Here is a 26,366-nt window from a genome sequence, read left to right as displayed (position 1 = left end):
CATCACTTCCAGCTCCAATGCTATAAACCCAACTGTCCACTGAACAATTTCACTTTCATGCTTCATGTGCCAGCTGATATATCTGAGATGAAATTAGTAAGACTTCCTTCTTTTCCTGAACCTTCTCCCCTCTGGGATATCTACTCTTACAGACTCAGGTGCCTAAGCCAGAATCCGAGGAGTCATCCTTTTCTCCACCTCTCATTAATTATTCACATATACTCTGCCAATTTATTCCTAAACATCTCTTGAATTAGGCTCCTCTATTCATTCCCACAACCACCTTAGTAGTCATCATCATATTTCACTGGAATTTCTGAAACAGTCATCAAACAAGTCTTCCTGCTTCTGTCTCATATATCTCATGTCTACTAATCTCACACTCCCATACATCCTCACCACCTACAATAGTGTCTGACACATAGTAGGCACTCAAAAAATATACCGTGAATGAACAGATCCTTACTTTCACAGAGCTTACAGCCCATCTAAAAGAACATAAAGCAATTAAGTGCACCATATATTGGGCAGGACACTTAAAATTCCAGGTAGCATCCCTGGCTCTCCCTGAATATAAAACGGATTGGGGCCCCAATCCAGATGGAAGTCTCAAGCGCTGATTGTTTGCAGCTACATTTTATAGTGGGCCCAAGAGATTATGAAAGGAAGATGATTTACACAGATGAGACCCATTAACTCAAACACATAAGCTAATTCTCTCTCTTAATGATTCCCCACTAATTTATAATGATACGTGTTTGTAATGATTTGGGCAGGAAGCAGTGAGCTGAATTAGCTAGGGAAAAGTTGGCATTGATGGAATAATATGGAATACGATTTTTATATATTTTGCATTTTAAAAAGTCTTATAGATTACTATAAATTCAAATGTGGTTCTAAAAAATAGCATAGAGAGATGGTGTATCCCATTCACCTAGGTGCCCCCCAATGGCATCCTCTTCTTTAACTAGAATACAATACCACAACCAGGAAATTGGCATGAGTACAACCCACCAACCTTAGTTTTATATGCACTCATTTGTGTGTATTCAGTATTTTTTAAAAAGATTTATTTCTACCCCTCCCCTCGTTATTTTGTCCTTGATGTCTGCTCTCTGTGTCCATTCATTGTGTGTTCTTCTGTGTCTGCTTGTGTTCTCTTTAGGATTCCTCATGCTCTACTTTTATACCCATACCTACTTCCCTCTCTATCCCATCCTCTCCCAAACCCTTGGCAACCATTAATCTGTTTACCATCTTTATAATTTTATCATTTCAAGAATGTTACAGAATTCAAGCATTCATAGGGCATTGTTACAGTGAGTGGAGATATGCACAATAACCAAAAGAATATCCAATTCCAATCCTGGGGAGTTCTGCCACATTCTCTAATGGAATAGCAAGAATCCCCCGAGTATAAGTGCAGTTACTAGTGAAGGAGGATAGACCATTTTCAGCCCTTTGATATTGATGACTGTAGTTATGAACCTTTTCTTTTGGAAATTGAAACTTAGGCTAGTATTATAGGTTGCCTAAGAGTTACCTCCTGAGAGCCTGATCAAATGTGATCTCTAAGCCAAACTCAGTATATAAATGCATTACCTTCCCCCCAGCATGGGACATGACTCCCAGGGCCCTCCCTTGCACCAGGAAACTACTACCAAGAACCAACCAGCAATGCAACTGGGAAAAGACCTTGACCAAAGGGGGAAAGGATAAAGACAAATGAGTTTATATGGCTAAGAGATTTCAAAGTGAATAGGGAGGTTATTCCAGAGGTTACATTTATGCACATCTCAGCATGATCTCATTGACTGCCACAGTAAATATTGCCTCAAATAGCGGGCTCCTGAGGGCTCAGGAGACAGTTGTGGCTTCCCTACACATGGCTCTTCTGATCCTTCTATTTGAACCTATAGTTAATACTAGAGTTGATAGGTTTACATCTAAGAGACTTAAATCTTTGGGCTTTCCCTGTGCCAGCTGGGCCCTGAATCTACTCTCCAGTTCACTGGACTCACCTAGGACAACTAACAAGGAGATAATGATGGGCAATGACCATCCAAGGAACAAAGTCTACAACAGCAAGCAAGATTGTCCCCTCTCATTAGAGGTGGAGTGGGTATTACATTCCAGAATCCTCATGATTGGCGAATGAACAATGGACTAGAGTAGACTTACTGCTATTCCATATGGACTTATTGTGATTCTAGCAATGGAAGAATTTTTATCATTGATATGGAGGCAGTGGCCACTGGAGATTCAGAGGGGAGGGAAAAGGGAAAAATAGGTGTAATAGGAGGGCATTTTCAGGACATTGGAATTGTCCTGAATGACGTTGCAATGACAGAAACAGTCCATTATATATCTTATGATAACTTACAAAATAGTGCAGGAGAGACTATAAATTATAATAAGCTATAATCCACACTTAGTGGCAATGCTCCAATATGTGTTCATCAATTGTAACAAATGAAGGATGTTGTTAATGTCAGAAAGGTGAGAGGGGTAAGGAGTGGGGTATATGGGAATTCTCTACATTTTTAAAATAATATATTTTTATTTCTTTTAAAAAAGATATCTAGATTACATAAATGTTACATAAAAATATAGCGGATTCCCTTACATTTTGTATGTATCATTTATTCATTTATGTAATCTAAATATCTTTTTTTAAAAAAGAATGTTACATGAGTAGAATAAGAATATAATCTCTACAGGGTTTTTTTTTTCCTTCACTTAGCATAGTACAGGATCAGGGCTTCCTTCAGTGGAGCATCTAGCATAACTCCACCTCACTCTTAGCCCAAGCAAGAAGTGACTGCCTACATAAAACAATAGATTTTAAAGAGCTCTGAGCACTACCTCATGTAATTTTTAAATTGTAATCTTGTCTCTTTAGGATTTATTTAGAATATTTGCTCAGTTCTACAAGATAGTCATTTTATAAATGAGGAAGCTGAGGCTCTGAGATGCTAAATCTCTCACCCAAGGTCACACAATCAGTAATGGTCAAGCTTGGGATGCAATTCAGACTTTGAATCCTGCATGCTTTCCCTACACCAAGGAACCATATTTCCTGCTGGCTTCCTTATTTTTGCCAAATATCAACAGCATAAATTTATTCATGGTTGTCCTCATTAAAGCTATTTTCTCATTCACTTAGGTGAAGACTTCTTTCATTATTAGCAGGAAGAAAAAGTGGTTAACAAGTTTTTTTTTCTCTAATTGAAATGCCTCTCAAGATGAAAAGATTGAAAGACATTATTTCAAGTCCTCCTATTTATCTTCCTTATGAATCCTTCCTTCCTGTAATGAGTGTTACAGCTGAAGATCAAAATACAAGACCAGCTTTTGTGGAATTGGTTCCCTCCAACAGTAAAGAAAAGTGTAGCAGTTTAATATTATTGATGAATTCCAAAAAGAAAAATTGGATTAAGCTTGTAATCTGATCTGTATCTGGGCATGATTGAGTTATGATTAGGGTCGACTCCTTGGTGGGCGTGGACACAGTGATAAAAGGCATAGCAAAGAAAAATTAAGGGCTTCTGATGTTGGAGTTTTGAAGTTGGAGTTTGATGCTGAAAACTTAACCTGGAGTCCCAGGAAGTAAGCTCACAGAGGAGAGAGAAGCCAGCCCCAGGAAGAACGGAACCTTGAACCCAGAGAAAAGCAAGCTCCAGGAATGTAGATACCCAGGAAGCCTGAAGCCTCACAGATGTCCGTAGCCATCTTGCTCCAAATAGACTTTGGTGAGGGAAGTAACATGCTTTATGGCCTGGTATGTAAGCAACTACCCCAAATAAATACCCTTTATAAAAACCAACCGATTTCTGGTATTTTGCATCAGCACCCCTTTGGCTGACTAACACAAAAAGTAATATGTTTTTCTTTTCTTTTCATTACTTATAGTAATCCTTAGTTTGGCTTTAGCACCCTCCTGCCTAACAAACTATTTTATACATAACAATTTGTTAGCCACTAGCCACATGTAGCTACTGAGGTCTTGAAATGTAGCTGGTTTGAATTTAGAAGGGCTGCAAGTGTAAAATAAACATTTGATTTCAATTACAACAAAAATTAAAGTATCTCACTACTCTTTTTATATTAATGGCGTATTGAAATAATATTTTGGGGAGCAGATGTGGTTCAACCGGTTGAGGGCTAGCTTCCCACACACGAGGTCCCTTGTTCAATCCCTATAAAGCACCCATACTTCAAAATAAAGAAATAAAATAGTATTTTGTATATATTGTGTCAAGTAAAAAATAGTATTAGAAATCAATTTCACGTGTTTCTTTTTACTTGTTTAATGTGGCTTCTAGAAAATTTAAAACTAGATCCGTAGCTTTCATTTGTGGCTCATATCATGTTTCTATTGGGCAGCACTGATGTGAAGAGGAAAACGAGGCGACAGTAACATTGAAAGGTAGTCCGTTTTAAAATTTCTGGAGGGGAAGAGAAAACGGAAGAGATTCAAGTTTGGTTACAGGTTTGCTCTACAGTGGTACATACCCACTTGTGAATTTAAGGGGGCGGGGTGTCGTATTTTGGACCTGTCCTCTCCTGCTAACGAAGCTGGAGGCAGAACCTCTTCCAAAGCCCCCTTCCCTCCCAGCCGTCGCGTCTCGGCCGGGGACCGGTCATTGAACACACCTGCGCGCCCACGGAGGTGCGCGTCCGCGAACTCCGGCGCCGGGTCCACGCCCCCTCCCCCCGTATTTTTATTTTCGTGGCATCAACCGTCATTCTCGCCTTCTCTCCAGAGAACCATCGACCAGGTCGGCCCTGCCAGGGGTACGTGGTCCCCTCTACTCTCAGCCCGGCTCCGGGGAACCGAGATGTCCTCGCTCGGCCCCCGCTGCCGAAAGGGCCATTTCGACTCCGACACGCCGCTGGCCGGGAGGCCTAGCGGGCCGCGGCTGCGGGCGGGCCGCGAACCGGGGGAGTCACGCCGGGCGCGCCCCGGGCCTCCGGGCCGCGGGGGGCCGCTGTGACCCGCCTTTGCCCCAGCCGCGCCGAGGGCGCGAGTGCCGGGTTTGGGGAGAAAATCGGAAAACGCTGGGTAGGCGTGGGGGGGCGGGTGCTCAGGCAGCCATCCTCTCTGCCGAAGCGCGGGGGACCGGAGCCGGAGCCCACCGCCGTCCTCCTCCATGAGGCCCGAGTGAGGCACAGCGACGAGCCGGCCCGCGGCACCTACCCCCTCGCCCGCTCCCGAGCGCAGCGGCAGCGGCTCCCGGAGGAGGAGCATGTCGGACGGTTTCGATCGGGCCCCAGGTGCTGGTCGGAGCCGGGGCCTGGGCCGCGGAGGGGGCGGGCCTGAGGGCGGCGGTTTTCCGAACGGAGCGGGGCCTGCTGAGCGGCAGCGGCACCCGCCGCCGCCACAGCCCAAAGCCCCGGGCTACCTGCAGCCGCCGCCGCTGCGCCAGCCCCGAACGGCCCCGCCGCCAGGGGCCCAGTGCGAGGTCCCCGCCGGCCCCCAGCGGCCTCCCCGGCCCGGGGCTCTCCCAGGTACATGAGCAGCTCTTGGGACCCTCCCGGGCCAACGCCTCCCCACGGCCCTCCGCGCGCGCCCGAAGCTAGGCGCGCTTTCTGCTCCCTCTTCACAATTCCGCGAAGGCATTCCCCGGGGGCCCGGCTGTTCCGGGGTGGGGGCCGGCGCGGAACCGGGTTTGGAAGGTGGCTGCTGGAATCCTTTGTGCGCCCCGCTGGGGGAGGGGCCGGGTGCGCGGGGTCCGAGTTCTACTGTCCTGGGGAGAAGTGAAAATCGCCTCCCCTTCCCCAGCACTCTAAAGGGGTACTCCAGCCGGAGCAACTGCCTCTTTTTAACCGACTCTTTTAAAAAGGAGGGGGGCGGGGGAAGCCTCGTGAGCACCCATTTGGGAGGCAGGTATGTTTAAAAACGAGCTAAAGCAAATCTATTGTTCCTCTTCGCAGGCTCTTTGTACTTTCCTGACGATGACCTTAAATTTCGTAATGGTTTCTTGTTTTGCTTCTAAAACCAAGCCTCACTCGGATAGCTTTTCAGTATATAGTAAATTATTACACAAAGGAATGAACGAACCTAACCCCCTTTTTTCTTTCTCAGAACAAACGAGGCCCCTGAGAGCTCCGCCTAGTTCACAGGATAAAATCCCACAGCAGAACTCGGACTCAGCAATGGCTAAACCCCAGGTGGTTGTGGCTCCAGTATTAATGTCTAAGCTGTCTGTGAATGCCCCCGAATTTTATCCATCAGGTTATTCTTCTAATTATACAGTAAGTACACCTTCTTAATACAATTCTGGGATGATATTACCGGAATAATGTAATTATGAGTTATTAGCCGTAGTATTCTAGTGCTTTTTGTCCTACACACAAAATCATTTTATTATCAACTCATTGAACTCATGAGGAAATAAGTGACAAGAATATATTTTGTAGTAATTATTTTCAAGGTATAGGAATGTAACTTGAAAGTAGGAATTTTTGTACTTAGTTTAGTGCTATATTCCCAGAACCTACAGAGTATCAATAGGAAAATAAACATGATGTTGTCAAGGCTGTCTTTAATCCATAAAGCTTAAATCTTTTACCAAATTTTATGGACCATCTGTGGAGTGGTAGACTGGCAAAATTGATTTTTAATTTGATTTTAGCAAGAAAACCGAATATTCACTGATGGCTTAAAGATAAGCAGTGGTTTTGCTGTCAACTAATTAGGAGTTGAATACTGAGAAGTATAGATCTCCATTTTTGTTTCTAGTGATCATTATTGCATTATGTTGAAATAAAACTGTTTCTAGCCTTAGACACCAACTGTATGTAGGAATGTCATGGGAGGTTGATAAAGTGTTTAAATAGGAGAAAAGAATTTTTAAACTTTCAGATTCATCTTTATCAGTAATATGAGAATTTCTAGAATTGGCCAAACTTTTCTTAAATAGCAGAAGAAAGCACAAAGCACAGTTGGGACAGGTAGACAGGAATTTGTCATGCTAGATAAACCAAGATGAGTAAATGCATAGGAATTGAAGAGAGCAGGATCAGGAACCATGCTACTAGATTAAAGAAATGATTGATAATACTTAAAATGAGTCCTATCTTCCATGTTTCCTTTATTTTACTGAAGTATAACTTATAAAAGAGTATACATAAGGATATAGTTGAAAGTGAACACTCAGGTAACCAACATCCAAATCAAGAAATAGAATATCAGCATCCGCAACACCCCCGTCCCACCCCGCTTCCCCTTCTAATCACTACCAGTCACCGAGAGTAACAGCAATTTTGTTTTAATAGATTAGTTTTCTCACTTTCATTCAGCAATGATATTAACCCATGTTGTAGCATGTAACTGGAGGTAGTTTATTCTCATAGTACAGTATTTCAAGGTAGTATATTATAGAGAGTACAGTTTATTTTCATCGTATTCCATTGGGCAAACATACTACAAACTATCCGTTGATACATTGATAAACATGTTGGTGACTATTTGGGTAGTTTTTACTTTGGGACTACTGTGAATAGTGCTGCTATGTCTGTGTCCATGTCTTGGTGAATATATACCATATGCCCTTATTTTGGTTTGGTATATTCCTAGCAGTGCAATTTCAGGGACATAGGGTAGCCATATGTTTAGCTTTAGCGGAGACTGCCAAGTAGTTTTCCAAAGAGATTGTTCCAGTGTACACCGGTAGTGTGTAATGATTTCTAGTTCTCTGCTTCCTTTTTAGTACTTGGTGTTTTCTGTGTTTTGTTTGTTTCTTTTTTAAGTTTAACAATTCTGGTAGGTATCTAGTATCTAATTTCAGATTTTAATTTGTATTTCTCTGTTGACTAGTATTGGCAAACCATTTTGTTAAATTCTTTGGCTCTCCTTCCATACTTGATAGAAAAAAGTAGGGTAAGGCTATACTCTATTTTAGAAATTCCATGCATTTTAGACTGCATAGGAAAACGCCTTGGGGTTGGAAAAGGAAATTATAGACATAGCAGGAAGAGCAATTGATTTTTGGTGGAAGGAGTTATCTATCACATAAAGTAGAAATGAGAGCACCTTGGGCTCTTGCCAAAAACTTTTGTTTGGCTCAGAAAGGAAAAGAAGCCACAGAGCTGTGAGTAGTTGAATAAACTTTTAAGAATGCTTGGCCTTCTAACGTCCACAAGCATTTCCTCATTTATTTCTCTCCCTGTTGATGGATTTATGGTGGAGAGCATGAAATTTTTTTCACAGTCCTGTACCGACTATTTTTCAAGTGACTCCTGTACTGAATCATGTTAGTCCACTTCTTTTGAGACACAGTCATCTTCCAGTCATTCCTTGCTGTTCTTTAATAGATAACTCCTAAACTTAATTTACTATAACAATGCAAAATTGAAGCCCATGACTCACATAAGGCCTGCAGGTGAGTTGTCTCTACTCCTTAATGTTTAAAAAAAGAAAAGGTTTTTTAAGTTAGTTACCAACATTTAAATTAGATATTACAAATCTGAATTTTCTAATTTTTCTTGAAATCATACTATCTAGCCCTACTGGACTGGCATTTTGGTAGATCAGAAATTGGTTGGAGCTGAACAGAGGCTAAAGATGGAGCATGTGAGCTCTAATTTGCTCCCTGACTTCATTCATTTGTAACCCACCTAAATTCTAAAGGCATTCCAAGCTTGCTATCCCTGCTCTGTTATGTTCTGTAGTTTTACTAATTTACCCTAATTTTTATCCTTGGTCAAGGCTGAGTATTTCTCAATTCACTTAGACACAGAACAACAGAATCCTTGTTTTTCTGCTTATTCTTAGGATAAAATCTTGTGAGGGAAACTTTTCCTTAAAGTAACCATAATCCACGGTCAGCTATACTCACTCATCGTCAGCTATACTCACTCATCGACCATAGGTGAGCACAAACTCCTGGGGCAGCAAACGAAATGAAAAATTACTGTCCTAAAGGAGCCTGTATTCTAGTGGTGTCAGGTTTCCAGCAGTTCTTTGAATCTGCTTTTGTTCTACACTTAAAACCTATTGCTTGATATCCTGAAGCTAGGTCTGCTCTGAGGAAAGCATTCTTTTTCTAACTGCCTATAAGACAGTCTTTGCTTTGCTTTCTTAACCCTTCCAAAGCTCCCATCCCCTTTTATCTTCAGTCTTTCCTCTAAAACTAGTACTGGAATTTCATATATTCCATGCCTTCTTGCTAGTGAGTTGCTGTATCCGTTTATTCCTGGCCTGCCTCTTCTCAGACAAACTATTACATCTTGAATATTTAATCACAGTTCACTTACCAGAGCCAGAAATTCCACATGGGAATTTTTAAAGCATTTAAGACACAAAAGTTGTAAAACAAACCACCTTTTTTCTAAGAGCATTTCCTTTCAATTTACTGCCAGTTTTTCTTCTGCTTTTCAGTGGTGACATTTTCCAAAATGTAAAATTATTCACTCCTTGTACTATTTTACCTCCCATTGACTATTCAGCCTTTGCAACCTGATTCCTTCAATTATATTGATACTATTTTTGCAATAGTACCGATGTTCTGATTTTTAAATCTATTGTTCTCTTAACTCTTATCTTAGTAGACTATTAACCACAGGGTGGTTTGTTCAGTTTAACAAGTATGATTCAGAGGACCAATATTCCAGATACTGTGCTAAGTGCCAGGGGTACCTTCTTAGTCTTTCAAAAGTTTCTCTTTTTATAAAAACTAAAAATATATGATACTGGATTTGTTTTAATTTTTTTCCTCTCTCTTCATAGTTTCTCCTTCACTCTCAAAACTCTGTGACCATCATTTTATTTCAGATTTTAACCTAATGAGTTATTCTATAGCATTTGATATTATTGGTACCTTTTCTTATTTACCCTTTCCTTTGCAAGTACTCTTTCTACATCCTACCAACTTGTTCATCATTCTTTCTCTACTGACACTGCAATCCCAGAGATTCTATCTTCTTTCCATTTTAGTACCTCCCTTGGTGATCTGCCTCTCCCCTAAATCTGGCCATAACCTATATGCTAATATCTTTCAAATCTAATTTTTCCTCTAAACTTCAGGCTTGGGTTTCTGTTTGTTTGGCCTCTTCATGAGAATCTCACATTTAAACTCAAATATGAAACAATTTAATTTCTGCAAACCTCTTCTTATGTTCCTTCTAACTAACTACTCAGGTTAAAAACTTGTGGTATAACTTGTCCTGGGGATTCCCTAGGAGGTTGTCACTGTGATGGGCATCCAGGAGTCCACAGTTAGAACCTGCACCCTGTCAGAGTGGTGTGTAGACTGAGAGGACTTCCCCAAAACTGGCCAGCCTGCCTGTGGGACCTGGGGCCCACCATAAGGCTGCCCACAGGCTGCCAGCCCACTCAGCCCCAGAGCCACTGAATGATGGCAGAGGCCAGGCCCTTGTAAACTTTCTGCTATCTCCCCCTTCTCCCGCATGTGCAAATGTATATGTTATGTCACAATTTTTGTGCTTAAATAAAAATGACATTTTCAGACAAAAACAAAAAAAAAAACAAAAAAACTTGCAGTATATGGACTCACCTCTCTCCTCCACACCCTTGCCCCATTGCTATCCATTTAGCTAAAATAGTCTTGACTATTTACTACCATGGATTAACTTCTTATTTCTTAACAATGTTTACAAAGTAACTAGAATAAAAAGTACATTTTCTAATCCATGTCCTATCCAATCTCTCTGCCACAGAATTCTTTCTAAGAAAAACAAATAAAACTTGACAACTTCTCAGCTTGGAAGGTGTTTGACTCCACATAGAATACGGAAGAAATTTGTACTTTATAATACCTAGTTACTAAAGAGCCAACAAGTTTTGATTTAAATACATTAGAGTGCTTATCTGTTCAGAATACTCTTTTTGCTTAAAATGGCAGGCTCTTAGATCTCTTGTTCTGCTACAGAGCACTCTGCTTTCCTCTTATCAGACTTCATATTTTTTTAAAACAAGAGTTCTTCTGGTTTTAAAAGAAAGAAAAAGACTGGAAATCAGTTTTTGAAACTGCATTTTCATCACAATGAAAATGACACTTCATAGAAACAGGAAGTTCATACTTTTAAATGGGACCTGTTGACGTCCTATTTTTCATTATCATTAACACTAATAGGATCCTACAAGTCTGTAAAACTCTAAATTGTATTATAAAAAATTAAACTACTGTTTTAATTGAAAATTCACACATTACGTGGTTAACATTAAGTATATTTTTATTGTTGCATTTGTTATGCTCAACTGCTTTCACAGTTTCCAGTAGCAGGTCAATATTTATAATATGAATGTTTCTTCACTCTCCCAAAGGTAACCGCTGTTGTCTCTTATCTAACTTTCAGAAACTTTATCTACCTATACAAGTAAATTTTTTTTTTTTTTAAAGCAGGTTGTACTAAAATGTGATTCTTCCTGTTTTCACTTAAGGCACTATTTTGGAGATTTTTCTGTATTGACATATATAATGTTAAATGGTTATACTGTTTTATATGAATATATTATAATGTATTTAAGCACTTCCTTGTTATTGGCAATGAACATCCTTGCACATATGTCTAAGTTGGGTTTTAAGCTTTTTTTAGTTACTAGGAGTATAGTATAAAGGTTAAAAGCACACACTTGTCCTGTGCTGCATTCTTGTATTATAACTAGCTTTGGGACCACAGGCAAATTATTTAAGCTGGTACAAAGTCCTTGCCAAAACCTGGCCTTAAAGCCAGTCATTTTAGTGTAGCCTCAGCCCTACCCAATCTGCTCCATCTGTCTCACTGACCTCCTTAGCTACCACCGTATTCTCAGTTTTTATGTATTGGCCATATCAGGTCTTCTCTCTTTTTCAAAGTATCAGGATAATAGCCCAACTCCTTGAGGCCTGTATGCTTCTATGCTTCTTATGCCCACTGCATAGAATATTCTTTTTTCAGATAATTTTATGGCTGGATCTTTTTTTCCCCCCTCCATCTGTCTCAGTTTAGATATTAAATCTTCAGAATCCTTCCCTGACTTACTTTGTTCATTTTTTTGAAGTAGTATATTTCAGCATCACTGTGTCTTTCTAAGCTCCATGACAGGAGAACTTTGCTTTTTTCATGGCAGATGTACCTGGAACAACTGTATCCCCAGCACCTAGAATAGTCTTTGGCACCTAGTAGGCCCTCAGTGCTCAAACAAATTTTTTTTTAATTTAAAGATTTTATTTTATTTACTTATACCTCCCCCCCGCCATTGTTTTTCAGTTGCCGTGTGCTCTCTGTGTCTGCTCATCTCTTTAGGAGGCACCAGGAACTGAACCTGGGACCTCCCATGTGAAAGAGAGGCATTCAATCACCTGAGCCACCTCAGCTCCCTGGTTTTTTGTGCCTCTCCTCTTTGTGTCTCTTTTGTTGCATCATCTTGTGTCATCTTATTGTGTCAGCTCACCGCGCCAGCTCGCCTTCTCCAGGAGGCACCAGGAATCAAACTCAGGACCTTCCATATGGGAGGTGGAAGCCGGATCACTTGAGCCACTTCTGCTTCTCTCAGATAGTTTTGAATGCATAACTAAAATGACTTAATCACTGACTAGTTGTTTCTTCTCTGCAGGGTGGATAGTAATCTTCAGACTTTTTAAGGTTTAAATGAGATTATGCGTGCAAAGCCCTCACAGTGTCTTATCACATATTATATAGGCAATTGGTGGCTATTGGCTTATTAATTAGAGTGCCATCCTAATTGCTAAGAAGAATACTTTATCATTTTACCTTTTGGTTCCTTTTAACACTCTAACCTCTTCATATGTACTTGGCTGTTTCATTTTGAATACATTTTAGTATTCTAGAAATTTAAATATGAAATTTGTTGAACACTTAGTGGTTTACTCTCTGCCAGTCACAGCTTGAGGGGCTTTATAAACATTAACTCATTTAGTCCTTGGAATCCTCTGAGGTAGGCACTATTATCCCCATTTTACAAGTGAGGAAACTGAGGCACAGGGGTTAACGCACTCCGAGTCACACTGCTGATAATGTTGATGAAATCTACATTCATTAATCATAAACATAATTTTTTTAATGCCTTCATTTTACAACAGAATCATTTAATTTGTGTTTTTAACTGTATAAACACGCAAAAATTTAATGTGTGAAAGTCTACCTGCAAATCAATGCTAAGCACACTATTTGAGCATGATTTGGGCCCATGAATCTGTTAGTACTGCACCTGGTCTTATTTCCCCAAGTGCCTCTCATAGTATATACAATTTTTCATGTTAAATTTCACTTAGAGCCTAAAAATACTTAAAATCGTGTAACATGGCTTCTAAATGTTGGTCAGCTGACAGATTAGTAGTCAACACCAATAATGGGTAATAGCTGTTATCTTTTTATTAAGATTGTGTGCTATTTCCAACATGGAATTTTTCTAAGGATATTTTTTTACCATATATAGTTTTTCTTTTTCCTTTGTGTACTCACTGACTTTAGAACTCACCCCCTTCATTAAAATGCTTTTGTACTGTAGTTTAATTCTTTCATATTGTTTCCCATATGACTCCTTTTGAAGAAGGGTATGTTTCATCAAGCAATGTAGTTATTAAATCATAACTGTAAGTAAACTTTAAAATGCTTTGGATGGTAATCCAAGCATTGAGAGTATAAAAAGTTGTTATTCTAGTCACATACCTTTGCAAAACTTGCCCTGCTCAGCCTCCTGCCATTAATTAAAAGGGTGGAAATTACCAAAGGTGACAGTGGTGGGAACATTAGCTGGAAATTACTACTACTATTAAGGTTGGTTAGAAACCTAGATAATAATAGCCAAAAAGTCTCCTACTACAGTAAAATGTGAAAATTTGAGCAGCTGCATGCTTTCCCTGTCTTTGAGGATTAACATAAAGATGAAAGACCTTACTGGGTTTTCTTTTTTGACCTTATAGATCAAACATCTATAAGAATATTGAGAATGGTATAATGAATCCTTATGGCCTTAAGTTAGTCACATGTTGTCATTCTTGTATTCTTGGTCCTGCCTCTCCCTTCCCATTTTTAAAGCAAATCCTAGGCCTTATTTCATCCATAAATACATAAGACTCTGTGTTTTGATATTCGTATTGTAGTGAAAAATTGGTTTAAAATTAATATTTCAGCCATCTTGTACATCTGCCAGGGATGAGAAGATCCTTCCCTACCTGACTAAATAGAGCCCTTTTGTCATATTACAAAACTTTGACTATTAGGCAAGGAAGAAGGATAGCTCTGTGGACTTAAGTTAAAATTGGTTATTTTCTTTAATAAAATTATGCAAAGGATCCTTTAAAATAAATAGCATTTGTACTAGAGGCATCCCAGTTTAAGAGAGGTACCTCATGTTAGTTTTAGCCAGTTGCATGTATTGTAATCCCCCTCCTTGTTTTAAATTTTCACTCTACAGGAATCCTATGAGGATGGTTGTGAGGATTATCCCACTCTGTCAGAATATGTTCAGGACTTTTTGAATCATCTTACAGAGCAACCTGGCAGTTTTGAAACTGAAATTGAACAATTTGCAGATACCCTGAATGGCTGGGTTACAACAGATGATGCTTTGCAAGAGCTTGTGGAACTCATCTATCAACAGGTTGGTTGGTTGATAATATTTGACAATCTTTGAATAGCTTCCTTGAATCCCAAGGATGGTGGCTATTCCTCCTCTTTGAGGGAGAGACTGCACCATACTTGTTAACTCTTTGTTTCATAGGAAGTCTCTTGTATAAAATTCCTGAAATTAGGAAGCCAGCCTGGATTGCAAATTTACTACACAGCCAGCGTTCTATGCAGGCTATTAGACATGAGCTTTGGGCATTCGCGAGGAAAGCTACATAAGCATTACACCTTGCCTCTTTTTTTTTTTTTTAATGGGCTCTGTTCTGTAGGTTCTGAAATAAACAAAACATTAAAAAGACCATGCAATTCTTTCTCTTAGATGTTGAATTATGTAGTGTTATTGGAATAGGGGAGAAAAGAATCATGGGAGAACTTTTCTTGGCTCATAGATTGTCTTCTTAACATTTATACTTGTCCTTTCCTTTAAAATTTTCAAGGATTAATGTCTTAATCTTAGAGAGCCTAAATGTATAATATCGGTGTCATGTGTTTCTGCATGGTTAAAAGTTGTGTTTTGATCCCATTTTAAGGGAAAAGTACAGTAGTCAACACTAGATTTTGAAGACAAAATGTTCTAATGGGAAACTGTGTACAAGTAGAGAAGGGGATAAGTAGAAATATAAACTGTTCTTTAAGTCATTGCTAAAACAGAGCTTCAAATTTGGAATATATGGAAGGATGATTGTGATAGCAAGTTGACAATTTTATCCTACTCAGTGTTTCATTTGTCTTCTTTTCTAAGTTGTTTTGAATTGTTACCAGACTCCAAGATTATCTTGCCAACTCTCAGGTTTCAGGAAGTATCTGAGATTTTAGGAAGATATGACTGTTTTGTTTATCCTGCTTTCTGCCTCTCAGTGGATTGAAAAGGAATATAAGATAAGAAAATGAAAGAATTGTACTTATTTCTTATTGTTTTTCTGGTTTCTGGTTTATTTGGTCTTGGCTCTTTGATAGGCTGCATGATTATAGCTCTAAAGTGCTAGGTGGAAAGGTGGAAAGGGTATAAACTGACAAACTGCAACTATTTCTGTGTTTGTCTCAAAGCCAATTCTGCAGTATGTACTCAGTATCATTTAAACTTTTCACATTTTGTGGTCCGATTCACCAATATCCTTTAAATTTATTGAGGGAATTTATGGAAACTTAGTTACAGTCACTAACAAAAGAAAGAGAATCTGTGGTAAAAGATTATGCATACACATTGAACTTTGAGCTGTCCTCCAAGCACCACAGTGAAAGAGCAGATTTTAAAAAGTGGAGACTGACGAGGACAGAGAAGAAGAAAGGAGATGTACATTCTAGGTTAGGAGACTAGGAACCAGGTGAATGTGTGGCAACTGACTAGGCAGATTAAAAAAAAAATAATTCCAAGGTAGGAGTGGGGAAAACTGACAATCACCCTGATTTATAATGCAGAATCTCCAAAAGGCTCTAGAATAAGGATTGCATAAGGATAAAAAGATTGCTTGAAGTTTTCAAAAATTATACCCACTTAATCCTTTGTGCTGAGTAGCCAGTTTGAAGTTTTATTTAACTTATAGAGTCCCTTTGGGTTAGGCCCAATTGAGCATTGAAGTCGTATAGTGAAAAGAGAATTTAAGCGACAGTTTATATATGAAATATGCAGATCCTTAGCCTTCCCTCCCCATGTGGCTTTTGGTTCTGACAGCTCTGAGATAGCGAATTTTTTTCTGGAGCCTCACTGACAAAGAGAGAAGACAACCTGTCAAGTTATTGACATCTGGGGCTCTTCAAGGAAATGGCCTAATCAGACTACCCTATAATAAAGCCTCACAGTTAATGGTCCCCACACTCATGGGTCCATACCTGTAATAGAATTTTTAATGTTCTACTTTTGAGTGAAGAATCAGACATTTAAGGAAAGTGTCAAATATGGAAAACAAAAAAGGAATAAAGCAACTTGAAGACAAGTATTACTATGTAGGGAGCAGGGGAATTATTAGTAATCCATAGACCACGATGAAATCAGAATGGATACTTTTTTTTTAAGTATGCACAACAAAACATTCTTGGAAACTAGAGATGATAGCAGAATTGAAACCACCAAGAGAGAGACTGGTTGAGGGATTATTCTTTCAGAAAGTAGAAATGGCAAAAAGTAGAAATGTATAACAAGGGAAAGTTAGATTATTAGCCCAACATTTAAATTAGCTCAGAGAGGGAGGATATAAAAAGGGAGAAGAAGAAATCAAGTAACTCAAGAACCAAAGGACATCAGACTCTGGATTTAAAGAGCCAACTGAGTGTTCATCAAAATAGAAGAAAAGAGACCCACACCAAGAATAACAGCGATCCTGCAGGTACCTAGAAAGGAAAAAATAGGATTTGTAGGAAGAGTCAAGAATCAAAATGACATTAGCCTTCTCAGCAAATACTGACAGAACAGTACCTTCAGTATTATGAAAGGAAATTACTTATGACCAAGAACTCTATATCCAATCATACAGGTGAAATAAAGATATTCAGGCATTGTAACCCTTATCAAGAAGGGTTTAAAGTAGGTAACCCACCAAAAAGAGGAATAAAACCAATGGTGACGGCATGTGAACCATAACCTGGGGAATTCTTCAGGAAAGGCTAAGTGAATCATCCAGATGACACTGTAAGGAGATCCAAAGACAGTAGTCTCATAGCAGTCCTAGAGCAACCAGGCTTGACAGGAATAGGTCATAAGGCTTCAGGAGAGCTTTCCTTGGTAAGATGAGTACACTTGCTATGTTTCAAGGCATTGAGAAGAAATTTACAGGCTAGAGAGCTTACGAATAAATAAAAAGTAAAAAGTGAAAGTCTATGGAAAAAGTTGTGCAAGAAAGAAAATATATTACACAGTTCATTTCTAAATGGAAACACAAACCTAATAAAATTGTGGTATAATGATATTGGTAGATGGAGGGAATGAGAAATCTGTAGAATGGGATGGGTGAAGCAGGTCAAAAGCTAAGTGCTCATCTTCCATGGTGGGGAATGAATAAGAAATTCTGTCTAGCCTGAAAAATCACGTAGCATGGAGATATAGAGATTAAAAACCTTTTTAGCTGGAAGAATTCAGCCTGGTTGCCTGTGAGAATAAAACGGGGTGGGGGTAAATAGGGAAGTAAGAAACTGTTTAATAACAAGCTTCATGGAACTTCTGAAGTCTTTAAACCATGTGTGTGATAATTTTTAAAGTAAACTAAAGGAAAACAGGCAATGCCAGTAATGGGAAAATAGAATTTTTAAATTTCAAGCCTTGTGGTACTAGCTAAACATATATGATGTCAGAAGAAACCAGTGTTTTCTCTCTTGATAAGAAATGATCCCATTTGAGCAAGGAAATAATTAGAAAACGTTCTTATAACATTCCAAACTATGCTCAACACTTGACATGTGGTTAACTCATTTAATTCTCAGTAGTCAGGAAATATTAGTTATCCTGATTTTTTTTTTAAGATTGATTTATTTGCTTTATTTATTACCTCCCACCCTTTGTTCTCTCATCCATCTGCTCATTGTTTGCTCACCTTCTCCAGGAGGCATAGGAACTGAACCTGGGACTTCCCACGTGGCAGGGAAGTGCCCAACAGCCTGAGCCATTTCCTCTCCCCACAGGCTATGGCCTCTGCTGACTTGTTGCTGCAGGGCTGGCGCCAAGCTCCTTGCTGTGAGGGCGGTGTCTAGCTCTCGTTGCGGCAAATGTGGCCATCTGCTCTTTAGGAGGCACCAGGACCCGAACCCCGGACCTCCCATGTGGTAGGCAGGTGCCCAATTGGTTGAGCCACATCAGCTTCCCAATCCCAATTTTTTTTATATGCCAGGAAACTGCGGCTCAGAGTGGTTGGTTAAGTAACTTGTATAAGGTCACCACAGCTAGTAAATGGAACAAGCTAAGGTAGGAGGAGCACTAGGCCATTTGTTAAATTTTGACTCTGTGGTTAAGTACACTTGACCTTGGCCAAGTCCCTTAACCTACTAATGTGAATTTCTTACCTATCATCAAGTAATTTTTCCTACTGTTCCCTACTATTTTTCTTTAAGAACTCAATTTAAAAAAAAGAAAAAAAAACAAGAGTGGGTGTAGCTCAGTGGTTGAGTACCTGCTTTGCATATATGAGGTCTTAGGTTCAATTCCTGGTATCTCCTTAAAAAAACAAAACAAAAACAAAAAAAGAAACCTCAATGAAAGCTTAACCTTTCTGAATACTGCTTTGGGTATTTGGGTATATCACTCAGTCGTTGATGTGTAGTATTTTCTTTGTCTTATTTTTTTAAATAGGTTATCTATTTTGATTTCCTCTTTTCTCCAAAAAGTTAACTGTTAGTTGCTTGTGTCAGGTACCAGTAGTCACCTCTTTAGGTATCAAGAAAATGAGGCTGGCTGCAACTCTGTGCTGGAGTCACTGCTCTGCTTCAGGGATCATGATGATCTACTTTACCAGCAGCAGTGTTAATTCATCTGTTTACACTATATGGGAAAGTATAAATATGAAAATGAAGATCTAATGAAGTATGGCTGGCCTGAAGATATCATGTGGATAAACTCTTGGCTCATGTACACCTTTGATTACATAAGGGGGAGAAGATAAAAGACATTCCAAAGGCAGTGCTGATGGACTGTGCACATTTTGTGAAAGCCAGTGGTGTTCAAGGCTGCAAGATGAACAACATTAATGCGGTATATACACCATGGTCTAACCTGAAAAAAACAGTTGACATGGATGTGGGACAAACAGGCTTTCACAGGCAAAAGGATATTACAATTGTGACAGTGGAGAAGAAAGTGAATGAGATACTGAATCAATTAGAAAAGAACAAAATGGAGCAGTGCCCTGTCTTGGCAGATGAGAAAGAATGCAGAGACCCTGAAGAAAGGAATGGGCAAAATAAAGTGCAAATTCAGGAACTGAAAAGGAGAGAAAAAGATGAAATGAAGAAGAGAGACATGATGAACTTAGGAGTTATTCATCATTAATGAAAGTTGAGAATATGTATTCATATCAGGATGGCAATGATTTAGATGAACTCATGTGAATGATGAAAAGGACCTTTTAAAGATGTGAATTTAGGGACACTTGCAGATGTTTTGATTTCAGCTATGTTCTGGATTACAAAAAGTAACCAACCAAAATTCTACCTTTGTTCTACACAAATATTAATTTTGGAGATTTTTTTTTAAGTCTCCTTTTTTTTTCTGACAGAGAAACTGATTATATATATTATAATTGGACTTGAAAGCAGCACATAACTTTAGGAAGTGAAATACTTTTGCCAGAACATCTCTTGGTACCTCATGAAAGATGGTTGTTGCCCTTGTTCTTGAGATAAGCTTTAGAAAGAACTAACTCTGAAAAGTATTTCTTTTATTGTGATCTTTCTCTAAAAAGAGATGTCTTGAAAAGCTTTTCATATTCTTAAAATATCTTCTCCATTGTTGTAAAAAGAAAGTAAGAAAATGAGGCTCTGGGAGGTTTAGTGACCCCCAAGGTCACAAAGCAAGGCGCCTAGGAATCTTGTTCTAGACTGCTGTGCCTTCCTGCTCCTGAGGAACACCACTTTCTCAGTCATAATTATCACTGTGCAAATGGGTACACGTACATACTTGGTGCAAAAATGGGTTAGCATAAACAGGCATCATTTGCATTCTGGTAACCTCAGGTGAATGAGGAAACAATTTGCCTTAAACGTATTTCTTTGTACTTACCATGGTCTTGGCTTAAGGTTGGGAGGGAGATTAAATTTATATTTCCATATTATGCCTAACAAATAGACTTTAAAATATCATCAGTTTGGGAAGCAGAAATGTTTTCCCTTGTAGAGAATGTTGCTGTTAAGTGTTTGCACAAATGACTTGGTTTGTCTGTGATTTACAAAGCTACTTTTCTTTTTGAAAGGCCACATCTATTCCAAATTTTTCTTACATGGGAGCTCGCCTGTGTAATTACCTGTCTCATCATCTGACAATTAGCCCACAGAGTGGCAACTTCCGCCAGTTGTTACTTCAGAGGTCAGTGTGAGTATATGAAATATAAGAAAATTATTTCTAAACCTGCTAGAATTTGGCTATTTCTCTTTTCTAAAAATAGTACATTATAGGAAATGCTAGGGAGAGATACGGTGGATTATTGTTATTTGTATAATATTAAAAGTATATAGTCAAATATCTTTTTTTTTTTTGGTAATTTTTTATGCCTTTGGTTTTGGGCTTAGAAAGGCCTTTTCTCACAATTTAAAAAATGATCGCTTATGTATTTCCTAGTATTTTTATAGTTTTGGTTTGAGTCAGTATCTAATTTTATTTCTTGCCACGCATTTAGCTAATTTTTACTCATTTTACTTTTTTAATAATCCATTCTCTTCCTATTGATTTAAACTGCCAACTTTATCACACTTTTTTGGAGATTTGATTCTGGGCTTCCATTATATTCTATTGATCATGTGTTTTATTGCTATAATTACTATTCAGTTATTTTAGCTCTATTTTTTAAAATATCTAATCTGGTTGGTTCCCCGCCCTCTTTTTTTTTTGTGGATTCTTCTTTGCTATTCTTGCTTTTTTTATTTTGAAATAAGTTTGTCTTTGAGTTTTTTGTGTTTGTCCATTAGTTTTTTGAAGTTACTTTTTTAAAAAAGATTTTATTTAGGTATTATTTCTCCCTACCCCTTCATTGTTTACACTTGCTATCTTCTTGTCTGTTCTCTCTGTGTCTGCTCATCTTTTTTTTTTTTGAGGCACCAGGAACTCCCTCCCACATGGAGGTATCCAGTTGCTTTAGCCACCCCATTTCCTGAAGTTACTTGTTTTTTAAGATTTATTTTATTTATTTTTCTCCACCCCCTTATTGTTTGCACTCACTATCTGTTTGTTGTGTGGTCTTCATTTTTAGGAGGGACTTGGAACTGAACCCAGGGCCTCCCATATGGGAGGGAGGCACCTCATTGCTCGAGCCACCTCTGCTCCCTGCTTTGTTGCGCCTCTCATTATGTTTTTCCTCTTTGTGTCTCTTGTTGCGTCATCTTGTTGCATCAGCTCAACGTGCCACCCTGGCATGACAGCTCACTCTCTTGCTCATCTTCTTTAGGGAGGCTCCAGGAACAGAACCCAGGACCTCCCATGTGGTAGGCAGGAACTCAATTACTTGAGCCACATCTGCTACCCTGAAGTTACTTTAAATGGTTGCAAAGTGTTACGTCATGTGGTTAAAATCCTGTGGAACTGAATAAAGAATCCAAAAGTAGACCTCAGATATACTTGAAAATTAAGCTTTTGATGATGATAGTCCTTTGGATGCATATGAAAAGATAACATGTATTGGAGGCACAAGTGGCTAGCCATTTGAGAAAAAACAAAGATGAATTCCTGTCTCACTCCTTACAACAGTAAATATTAGGTGGGGAAATTAGCAAACAAAAAGTTTGGGTTAGTGAAGCCTTTTAAGCAAGGCATGATCCTCAGAGACCCTAAACTAAAGCAAGAGATAAACCTAATTGCATATAGATCAAAGTATAATATTTGTAAAGGGTTAGCATACATTTATATGAAGTACAGTAAAAATTAGACAAATTTATAATACATAATCTTATTTAATATGAAAAAAGAGGTCTCTTGAGACTAAGAAAAAGACTAAAAAAGGAGATTGGATATGGCTTTGAATAGGTACAGCGCAGAGAAGTGTAATTTATAAACTTATAAAAAGATATGTTTACTTATCTGTAAATAAAGAAATGCAAATTATAACTTCTGGGAAAATGTGATAGGATGCCAGAAAGTCTCACTCACATTCTCCAGCACATCTCACCCCTGGCTTAGATTCTTAGAGACTTAAAATAGGGCTGGGACCCTGCCCCTGCCTGGTCTTGGAAATTCTGATGTAACTGGACTGATGTGGAGCCTGGGTATGGTTTTTTTTAAAGCTCCCCAAGTGATTCTTCTGTGCACTCATGGTTGAGAACCCTGCTTTCGATTATCTTTGACTCTTCATCCCTGCATGTGATTCTGTAGTGCTAAAATACAGTTAAAGATACTGATGTAGAGAAATGTTAATGATATATAACAAGTGACAAACAGCACATAATTCTAGTACCTTATTTAAAAATGCATACTTCGAAAGACAGAAAGGAAGTCAACATCATAGCAGTTCTAAGTTGCAGTGGTATTACAACTAAAAATCTTTGACTGCCTCTTACCTAGACAATCAACCCTGTATAAGGGTAGGAATTTATTCTTACATATACATTAATATTTTAATGCATAATTTAACAGACATAGCATTTATAAACAACAAAGATCATTTAATCAGAGTACTTACTGTGCAAAGCCATCAGAGAAGGGACAGAGATAGGAGAACAGCCAATTTGTATAACTGAGTTGGCATTAATTATTTCTTTCCATTATTAACTAGAGTGTTCTGTTTATAGATATCCCAACTTCTTTTTTCTGATGAAATTAATTTAGTATGTCCCTAATGTTTGGAAGCCAGTAGTCTCCATAAACTCCCCCCTTTGTCTCTTAAGAAAAAAGTTTTGTAAAACAAATGGCTTTACCAGAATTTTCTCACCAACTCATCTATAAAGTTTTCACCAATTTATCGATAAAGATAAGAAAAAATGCTTAACACTATAATGATAAGCTTTTAAAATCCGTTTAAAAAATCCATTTCACTTCCAGTAGTTGATACCATAATTCACTGGTGCAGGCAGTGACAAATTTGTGATTTTTAAATTAAAAAAATTTATAGACACCTTGTAGGAAATACGTCAGAAATCTTTGATGGGAGAGAACTTCTTTTTATTATCTAGGTGAGGCAGATAGGCCAAATCATTGGGAAAAAAGGCAAGGAAATTTAGTTATTTGAAACCTTCCATCTTCATTGGAATAGAAATCAAATTAATTGCTTTCTCTTTTTTCTTTTTAAAGATTTATTTATTTCTCTCCCCTTCCCCCCTGTTCTCTGCTCTCTGTGTCCGCTTGCATTCTTGTCATGCAGCACTGGGAAACTGTGTCGCTTTTTTTGTTGCATCATCTTGCTGCATCAGCTCTCCATGTGTGCAGTGCCACTCCTGGGTGGGCTGTGCTTTTTTTGCACGGGACACACTCCTTGTGCATGAGGCACCCCTATGCGGGGGACACCCCTGCATGGCATGGCACTCCTTGCGTGCCTCAGCACTGCACATGGGCCAGCTCACCACACAGGTCAGGAGGCCCTGGGTGTCGAACCCTGGACCCTCCATATGGTAGGCGTACACTCTGTCAGTTGAACCACAACTGCTTCCCTTAATTGCTTTCTATAGTGTTATTTCAGTTGAGGAATTTTTCTTTACTATAATATTTATCTGATTTTTATAAGAGAAAATTTAAGGATAATAAATAAACTTGACTTAAAAATAATCCATTTTATTTTAAACTTATTTGGAGACCATATATATAATATATATATATATTTAGAGATCTTTTTAAAAGTTCTTATATTCAGAAAGAATAGAAAATTTCACAGTGACAATTTGAGTAAAAACAATGCTTTCTTTAAAAATAAAGTCTAAGAAAATAAATAATATAAAGCAAGGCTTCCCCCCCTCACCATTTTGTTTTGGTGCCAGTATGCTGACCATGTTATAAACTTGATCTGATAGTTTTACTTTCAACCAACTATTCCTATAATTTTTCTAAAACTGGGATTTTAGTAGTAAAACATGTTGTATATTCTCTGGTCTCTATAACAGACTGGAACACTTTTTATTATAGAAAGTCAGGATATTAGGGCATGGTGCTTGCCTCTCTGTATTGCTTGCAAACAACCAAACCGATTATTTAAGAAACAAAGCAATGTGGGTTTACAAAAGTTATGTCTTTATTAGATGTCGGACTGAATATGAAATTAAAGATCAAGCTGCAAAGGGGGATGAAGCAACTCGAAAACGATTTCATGCTTTTGTGCTCTTTCTGGGAGAACTTTATCTTAACCTGGAGGTAAGAAAAATTTTTATTCATGTCCTAACAAAACTGGAGAATGTTAACTGATTTCAATAAGGAGTTTATGTTCACATTATACTTATGCCATATTAAAAGAAGAGGAGAGTAGATGTGTGGTTCAAGTGGTTGAGTGCCTGCTTCCCATGTGTGAGGTCCCATTTTCAATCCCTGGTACCTCCTAAAAACAAAAACAAGTGATCAAACCAACTCTGATTGGGCAGCAGATGTAGCTCAGTGGTTGCGTGCCTACTTACCATGTATGAGAGTCCTTCAATCCCTGGTACCTCCTTTCAAAAAAATGCGTAATGGAAGAGGAAGACTCAGAAAGAAAGAAACTAATGTCATGCTACCTTCTGGTGGTAGTGACAGTACTCAAAGGGAACAACATATGATACATTTTTTGTTCCTGCTAATGGGCAGAATATTAGAAAATAGTAAGTGAGCTTTTTAAAGTCTTCATTTACTTTTTGGGAACTGGTTTACCTGCAAGTTTAAGCTTTCAAAATATAGCCAATGATAGCGTTTGAATCCTTGCCTCACAAATATTTGGTATATTTTGTATGTTAACTTTTAAATGGTGGCCTGAGACAATTTACCCTGTAGAACGCAAGTTCAGAGTGAAGAGGACAGAGACTAGAGTTTTCTGGCTTTTCACCCTAATTCACCCAGAACATTTCTTCATCTTATTTTATATATTAATTTTCTACATAAAATGAAGTTGTCCAAAACCTGCAGCTGAACATGTTTGTAAATTTGTGGTATACTTGAGTATATGTTTGTTAGTAGGCAACATAAGAGCTGAACATTACGGCATAATGTTCCTTTTTTTGATTAGTGAATCCTAGATGTAGGTTTATTCCTTCTTAAACTCTGTATTGAAGACTTAATATCATAAACACCGCTGAAAAAGACACATGGATCAGCCATCAAATGTGCATTTCCGTCAGTACATGTAAAAGGTCTTTGTCCTGACCATGAGTCTCCCCCTTTTACCACAGGTAAACTTAATTAAAAAAAAAAATCTCATGGCTTATCCTTTTTCAGTCTAATTTTTATAAAAATCAAAATAAGACCACCGATCTAAATTAAAATGTATGTTAAATGATGACTCCTTTTCAGAATGCTCTTGGCCATTTCCTATGGGGAAATATGGTGCTAGGTCTATGGGGAGTATAAAGATAATGACTCCCAAACCTAAAATTCCTTTCACAGGAGAGATAAGATATGGACACCACTCTAATGCATATAAGACTATTTTTAAATACTTTAAAAAGTATGAATAAAATGCTCTGAGTTCAAAGGTAGTAACTCTGAGTAAATTAGAAAATAATTTATGAAGCAGTAACTTTAAAGTGGACTTAAACTATCCCCACCATGTTATATATGATAAATGAAATAGATTTTACCTATAGTTTAGTAGTTTTATTAGAAGTTTTAGTCACATATAAAGTAATTCTAACTAATTCTATCATACTAAAGTATGTTCCTATGATGATGATGATTATTTTACTTTAAAACTTATTTTCCCTACCCCATGTTAGACCATATCTTTATTATATTTTGGCATAGTTGTTTTTAATTTTCTTTTATCCCCAAAGATCAAGGGAACAAATGGACAGGTTACAAGAGCAGATATTCTTCAGGTTGGTCTTCGAGAGTTGCTGAATGCCCTCTTTTGTAATCCTGTGGATGATAACTTAATTTGTGCAGTAAAATTACTGAAGGTGGGTTTTACTTACATTTTTTCCTTAAAATTTAACTGTTATACCTCTTTAAGGTATAATTTAGAAGAAGGAAAGTA

The 26,366-nt window shown here is 38.2% G+C and overlaps 1 protein-coding gene, 1 long non-coding RNA gene and 1 pseudogene across 4 annotated transcripts in view; 2 read left to right on the top strand and 1 right to left on the bottom strand.

Moving 5' to 3' along the window:
* Nucleotides 1-4,294: 4,294 nt before the first annotated feature.
* On the bottom strand, nucleotides 4,295-4,772 carry LOC131280649 (uncharacterized). Its single transcript, XR_009188347.1, has 2 exons — nucleotides 4,657-4,772; nucleotides 4,295-4,448 (listed from the first exon to the last, which is right to left on the bottom strand). It is a non-coding gene; the product is annotated as an uncharacterized lncRNA (long non-coding RNA).
* Nucleotides 4,511-26,366, top strand: part of PAIP1 (poly(A) binding protein interacting protein 1) — a 43,022-nt gene continuing 21,166 nt past the window's right edge. The window contains exons 1-6 of one of the 3 annotated variants that reach the window (XM_058308717.2): nucleotides 4,511-4,797; nucleotides 6,089-6,258; nucleotides 14,387-14,572; nucleotides 20,490-20,602; nucleotides 24,451-24,562; nucleotides 26,164-26,289. In XM_058308717.2, coding sequence (XP_058164700.1) covers nucleotides 6,160-6,258; nucleotides 14,387-14,572; nucleotides 20,490-20,602; nucleotides 24,451-24,562; nucleotides 26,164-26,289 — 636 coding nt within the window. In that variant the 5' untranslated portion in view covers nucleotides 4,511-4,797; nucleotides 6,089-6,159. Of the gene's footprint in view, nucleotides 4,798-4,995; nucleotides 5,512-6,088; nucleotides 6,259-14,386; nucleotides 14,573-20,489; nucleotides 20,603-24,450; nucleotides 24,563-26,163; nucleotides 26,290-26,366 lie in introns of those variants that run through there. The other 2 variants (XM_004472914.5, XM_004472912.5) reach the window with 2 other exon arrangements.
* Nucleotides 19,018-19,739, top strand: LOC101440536 (coiled-coil domain-containing protein 25 pseudogene; annotated as a pseudogene).

The sequence above is a fragment of the Dasypus novemcinctus genome, chromosome 2, assembly GCF_030445035.2.
Source record: "Dasypus novemcinctus isolate mDasNov1 chromosome 2, mDasNov1.1.hap2, whole genome shotgun sequence".
In the NCBI taxonomy this organism is placed as follows: Eukaryota; Metazoa; Chordata; class Mammalia; order Cingulata; family Dasypodidae; genus Dasypus; species Dasypus novemcinctus.
This window is presented reverse-complemented; position numbering and strand designations above follow the sequence as displayed.